Source organism: Pollicipes pollicipes, unplaced genomic scaffold, assembly GCF_011947565.3.
Source record: "Pollicipes pollicipes isolate AB1234 unplaced genomic scaffold, Ppol_2.1 Scaffold_4740;HRSCAF=5597_pilon_pilon_pilon, whole genome shotgun sequence".
In the NCBI taxonomy this organism is placed as follows: domain Eukaryota; kingdom Metazoa; phylum Arthropoda; class Thecostraca; order Pollicipedomorpha; family Pollicipedidae; genus Pollicipes; species Pollicipes pollicipes.
The window spans coordinates 2674446-2680842 of NW_023596545.1; the positions used below are offsets into that span (position 1 = coordinate 2674446).

The 6397-nt window shown below is 49.4% G+C and overlaps 1 protein-coding gene across 4 annotated transcripts; it reads left to right on the forward strand.

Moving 5' to 3' along the window:
- The first annotated feature begins 1531 nt into the window (after positions 1–1531).
- On the forward strand, positions 1532–6097 carry Vps36 (vacuolar protein sorting 36). Of its 4 annotated transcripts, none has more exons than XM_037221782.1 (2): positions 1532–1593; positions 4327–6097. In XM_037221782.1, exon 2 carries the CDS (start codon positions 4376–4378, stop codon positions 5525–5527), a length of 1152 nt encoding a protein of 383 aa, XP_037077677.1. In that variant the 5' UTR covers positions 1532–1593; positions 4327–4375; the 3' UTR covers positions 5528–6097. The 4 variants fall into 4 exon arrangements, with proteins under 4 accessions (XP_037077677.1, XP_037077678.1, XP_037077679.1 ...); XM_037221783.1 differs by having other exon boundaries at positions 1535–1566; XM_037221784.1 differs by having other exon boundaries at positions 1555–1599.
- Positions 6098–6397: the final 300 nt, after the last annotated feature.

A 6397-nucleotide genomic window follows, 5' to 3' on the forward strand; every position in this document is an offset into this window, starting at 1 on the left:
AGTCGCGAGCAGCCATTCGTTTGGGACACGGGTCAGAGTTTCAGCTAGGTTTTCATCCGACCACACCAGCGCGACTGTCAGTGTCAGGCTCAGCTCATCCACCAACTGCCGGATGACATCAATGCGCCGTCGAATCACCATTTCGCCATGCGCCTTGATGCGGAGGCGCGCGCGGCCACTCAGCGCGTCCTCAATCCACCGATGGACCGTAGCGGAGTGAGTACGGAGGTCGATGATCTTCATCCCCCAGGCGATGGCCTGGTTGGTCCCGCGCACCGCCGCATTCCGCTCCGCCATGTTGATGTGTGCTGACATTGCGGTCTCAGGGCGCAGCCAGCAGGCATCCTCTACCACGCCGTCGTCCGGGCTCTCGATAACCACAACTGCAGCAATGGTGCTGGCGTCCGTCCAAGCGATGACCTTTTTCACTTGTCAGGCGCCACGGGCCGCGGGCCGGGTCGTTCGTCCTCAGTCTATCTGAGGTCTGAGAGATCTGGGAGAGGAGTGCCACGTCCGTGGTGGCGTCATCCCATCCGTGCGTGACAGCATTCACCCTGCGCTTCAGCCAAGCGATAGCAAGGCGAAGCCAGCCGCTGACGGGCAGATGAGCCAGCAGCCGGCCGCACCATGCCAGCACAGCGCGCCGCGTGACCTGCTCCGGTGGTGCAGCGACGCCACTGTCGTGCGACCAGTGCAGTTTCCCCTCCACCAGCTACACGCGCAGAACAACAGTCGCCGTCGACAATACCAACATACCAAACTGCGCCTGGCACGGCGCCGCACGGCCGGTCGGCACAGTCGCAACGCCAGGTGCCGACTCAGACAGTCACACTAGCACCGGCCATAGCGATGTCCACATACGACAGCAGACAGCTGTGCCGGCTGAACCAGCAGCACCATTCTTCGCGTCTGCAAGTGACAGGTGGGTTTTTTATCATTAATATGATTATGATTATCAATCTGACGGGGAAGGGTTGAAATTGGGATGATATTGTAATTTTCCTATATATATATATATATATATATATATATATATATATATATATATATATATATGTATACATGAGTTACACCAGATAAAACAGACAGGCTGTCCCCAATACTCAGCCCGCCTACGACCATGCTCCATGTTAAACGGTTCCGTTAAGATTAAGTCTTCAGTGAAGTCCAGTTGTAGAAATAAACCTAGCAAAGTCGTAAAATCCACTTTTACCAAGCCGTGGGGGATCATCGTTGTTAAAACGGTGGCCATACGAGAGCATTGGCTATTAGAGTCAATCAACCGGGATGAATAATAATCTGATGCTAGTACAAATTTAGTCAAATGCCTCAAAGTAGAACAAACTAGTACACAACATCAAATAGAACAAAAGAAGCTATTTGTACGAAATCTCCTTGCAGCTGGTACGGAATACAATTATCCATGTAAAAAATAATGCTGCCCACTCCCATCGCTGCAGCAACTGACTCGAATGTTCAAATATGACGCGTATGCGGCACTTATATACGTGACTCGTACGCGGTTCCTAGCAAGGCGTTTACCAATGGTGGTTGCTTGGATCGCGGGTGCGTCGGGAAGGACCCGTGTGGATGGTATTGGTGAATTGAGGAGGCCTGTGTCATTTATCTGTCTTGTTACATCGGCATGGGCTGTGTTTCTCAAGCCATTTAATCACGTGCTCCTATGCTGCTCGTCTCGAGAGAACAGAGCGGATCTGAGCACAGATAACGTTCCGGTGCATATTTCTGAGCGAGAGGCAGGATTGGAGGCGTGGCCGTTTATTTGTCGTTTTGTGATATGAACTAGTTGGAATGGTGTTTTGGAGGCTTGCTTTTGCGGCCTATAAATCCCACTGCAACACAGAAAATGTTGCATCTTATTTGCTGTCATGCACAATTTATAACCAAATAGGGAGACTCCAGGCTCCCTTAAGCTGTGTTCTGTGGCCAGTGTTAAGTAGGGCATGGCAATGCCATGTTTTGTGTTTTGCAGGGATAACTTTTTTCAAGAAATGAGTGATGGGAATGAGGAAAGCAGAGTAACACATCCTCAGGATATGTAAACAAATGGGGTGATCCCTAGATTTTGACACTTCCTCAAAGTTGGTGGAGGGAGTGGGGGTAGGGTAGAGGAGAGGCTGGATCCCCTCAACTGAATCAGTAACTACTCCCATGGTCTGCATGCATAGCTCATCTTTTATAACATTAGGTCCCTGCATTGATTAACACACATGAAGCCAGAGGATTCATTCCTCCTGGTTCCCAAGCTTCTGTGGCATTTAGCATCTTCTGTGGCATTTTGTTAGCATTTAAAAGAAGTTAAGTAGATAGGGCTGCCAAAAAGATTTGCTTATTTTCATTTTCCAGGAAATAAAAAATGTGTTTATTTATCATAGGAAGCTTTTCTAACCTAATCAATAACACATAAGATCTTTTCATTGCTGCCCACTATCCTTGAATGTGTAGCTGGGAACTGAAGTGCAGTAATGCAAACTATCAATACACATACATTTTTGATCAGACCCATGTTAGGGTCAGAGTTTTGCTCAATTATTGAAGCATGCATTAGAAAACTCCTAGTAAAAATAAGACTGAGCAAATCCAGACAGTGTGCTATAGCTTTCTGTACACTTAACAAATAAATGTGTTCATTGTCCAGACTGTTCCAGCACATTATACTGGAATTTGTCCACTGCAGTGGACAAAGATGATGCTGCATAGCTGAGTATGTTTTAATTCCACTCACCACACATGTAAGAATAAATATGCTTCTTCTTTTTGTTTGTTATGTTTCTTTGCCAGATCTCTTTGAATGGTGTGATCTTTGTGGTACATTGCGCCCTTTGCCATCCAGGCTGTCTAAAGGTACCTCAAGTCTGTTCAGACATATGTAGGATAAGGTAGGCATGGTTATCTGTCCATTTCTTTCTCAACTGTAATCAGGGTATTATTAAATCTGCTATGCCTTGTGAATTTACTGTAAACCTTAAATATTTTTGGTTGCTTGTAATGCCATTACATGTTCAACAAATTAGATAGGTTTGTGGAAGCTGCGATATCTCATAGAAGTGTGACCAAGACTATGTTTGTCACACAAGGCAGTGACAAATACATTGTGGCAAGATGTACAACTACATGAGTTGAGTTGCCACTGTGAAATATAGACCAGCATATGCCAGACTATACTGGTTGCAGAACTGTTGCCCAAGAAAAATGTTGGTTAATGAAGATTCTTGTGCCAACATCATTTGAGATAACTTCTGTTGCTAAACAAGAGCTACTAACCTCCACTCAAACTCAGAACTCGAGAGCAAACTTTGCCTGGTTGTATCTTAATATGGGTATAGTGAAGAAATCATTACCCAGGCAAATGATGTCTACCTGCTCACCCACACCTACCTGCTCCTCAGTCAAATGCCTTAGCGAAGTTAATAAAAATCCATCCTGACATGCCACACAAGGCAGGTTCCTGGCAAGACACGATTTCTGAGTACTGGTTGTGTAATGCTTCATGTAAAAGTCCATTGCATGTTATCTTTCTGTTGGTGGGAATAGCAAGCATGTACTTTCATTCAGCTTGTTTTAACATGTACCTGTACTTAGCTGAGTATGATACTGCTTGGGTAGGCATGGAGTCAATTTGAACCCTGATATCTAAAAACTAATAGAGCTAGAGGCACAAAGTTAACAGGATAGGTTAGCCTTTATACTAACTCACTGGTGTCTAATTTTGATATTCCCAGACTGCAGGTCATGACCTCTTGGGTCAAATAAGGTCAAACAGGGTAAAACTTTGGATCAGTGTTTGAAGCTCCCTCAGATCTTACACATCCATGTTTTACTGGATACCTGTATTGAGCAAAAGTTGATTAGTGTTTGTTTAAGGTCAGTGACCTTGTTTGACCTTTGGAAGGGTATTGTAACCAAAGATCCACTACATTGCCCTTATTTTCAAGTTTCAATAAGCATTAATGATTACACTAAGCAGTGTATTCCTTAAAGCATAAGACTGACTGTTGTTATTTTAGGTCGGTAACCAAAAGGGGCGGGGGGAGGGCGAATTGACTCTCACCCAGGCATGTATTCAGCTTGTCATAAGTATTCCATGAACATGTCACAATTGGATTTCCATTGTCCAGGTTTTGAATTGGTGGCTCATTGGATATGGAACAGAAAAGGTTGGCTGGTACTCATAAATAAGTTGTATCAGGTAGATCTACCATTGTTTATCAGCCATCTGTGAAAAATGCTCATCCATCCTGGAATCGAATGAGATAGCTCAACACTACCTGCAAGATGTCGCAATGGCACAATTTTTTATTACAGTGAAGTCGTCTGAGGGTACGGGACGCTTTTGGAGGATCGTCCAGTCATCATGGACCGTTTTGAATGGAGTGACTCGGCGCTTCAGTTTGCTGAGTCGGAACTGTATCAGCAAAAGAACGTGCAGCTTTACGACGGTGACAACAAGACAGATTTCGACGGGGGCTTGCTGAGTGTGACAAACCATCGGCTCCTCTGGCGCCAGTCCAATGGATCGTGTTTGGCGCTCCCACTGAAGTACGTTGTGCTGGCGGAGAAGGAGGACCACACCTTCTTCCACAGTGACAAGATTCAGATGCATCTGTCGGCGCCCGCTGCGGACAAGCCCGGGGGTCCGGTGAACAAGAGCAGCCACAACCACGTGAAGTTGTCGTTCCGGTCGGGCGGTATGCACGAGACGTTCCAGCGGCTGGATGAAGCGATGAGGCGACAGGACTGGGTTCGGACGGGCAGCTTCTCGGCCACCACATCCGGTGACAAGCGCGGCTACCGAGCGGGCATCGTCGGCATCGAGAAAAAGCTGGTGGCGGAGCAGCAGCAGCAAAGCCAGAACATTACGGACGCCTTCCGCGACCTCACGAAGCTGATGGAGGCGGCGCGCGAGATGGTGTCTCTTTCGCGCCAGATCTCCGCCAAGATCACAGAGCGACAGGGGGGCATCAGCGAGGACGAGACAGTCCGCTTCCAGTCTCAGCTGCTCAGCCTGGGCGTCGATGACCCGGTGACACGTGGCACGCACGGCAGCGGCGACCGCTACCACGTCGAGCTGGCGCGCCAGCTGGCCACTACGCTGGAAGCGCCCGTGCGCGCCGCAGGCGGCATGATGACGCTCACCGACGCCTACTGTCGCGTCAACCGCGCGCGCGGTCTCGAGCTCATCTCGCCCGACGACCTGCTGGCGGCCGGCCAGCAGATGGCGCCGCTGGCGCTGCCGCTGCGCCTGCACGAGCTGCCGTCGGGCGTGCGGCTGCTGCAGCTGGCGGAGCTGGACCAGGACGCCGTGGCCGAGGCCACGCGCCGCCGCCTCGCCGAGGAGGGCTCGCTGACTGCGCAGCGGCTCGCCACGCTCGAGGGCGTGTCCGTGCTGCTGGCCAAGCAGCGCCTGCTTTTCCTGGAGACCAAGGCCGGTGCCTGCCGCGACGAGTCAATCCAGGGGCTCGTCTTCTACCCCAACCGCTTCCTCGAGGAGCCCGAGGCTGGTTAGGGGTGGCGTGCGCGAGGCGATCGCCAGCGAAGGTCCCTCTCAGATGGACGGGGTTAGATACGATTGGTTCTCGTGTGTGCTGAGGTCTGCTTTCTTTACTGGTGCTGAACCTGAGTTCACAAGAATGAGGGGTGTTAGTGTGATGTGTGTATTGTCTGTTATTGTGCTTTGCGTATGTAGCTACCGATTGCGACTGCGATAGCACTGCATTGCGGTGACTGTCCGCTTTTTCCTACTTGAGTCAATAATTTCTCGTGAATTAACATGCTCCCATGCTTATTATACTTTTTGTGCTGGTGCAAGCAGATGAAATCACTGGGTGGCCTCGATGGCAGATGAATGCCCGGATATATCTGTACATATTGGCTGGAATGATTGACAGTATTCCTTGTTGATGACAAAGCTACTGACTGGAGACAATGCGTTCGTACTTCATGGCGATCGGAGTGGCAATACTGTCCCTCGTCCTTGTTCGCTGCATTGCATCGCCACTTGAGTGATATGGTGAGGCCGAGGGGAAGCAGACGTCGTGCTTTGCTGATCGTCGCCGAAGCACTCAAATATAAAGTCATGGCTACGTTTTTTCGCGGTGAAGGTGTGAGTTGTTCAACCGTGCCGGAAGCAATCTGGGGGCCTTGTAAAAGCTGAAGGAAGAAATCCCATTGTCAGGTCCATTCTTTCCAAACATCACGTCAGGACCAGTACATGATGTTCTTATAAGTTGGGGCGCGGTCCCGCTAAGCTCCTCCGCGCCCACGCGCAGATGATAAGCCGTGATATCCCGGCAGTAGCCATTTCGGCTGTAGTAGCGCCGACGCAGTCACTGCGGGAAGCTCTGTGGTGGTTAGTTCACCGCGATCAAACTGTGGG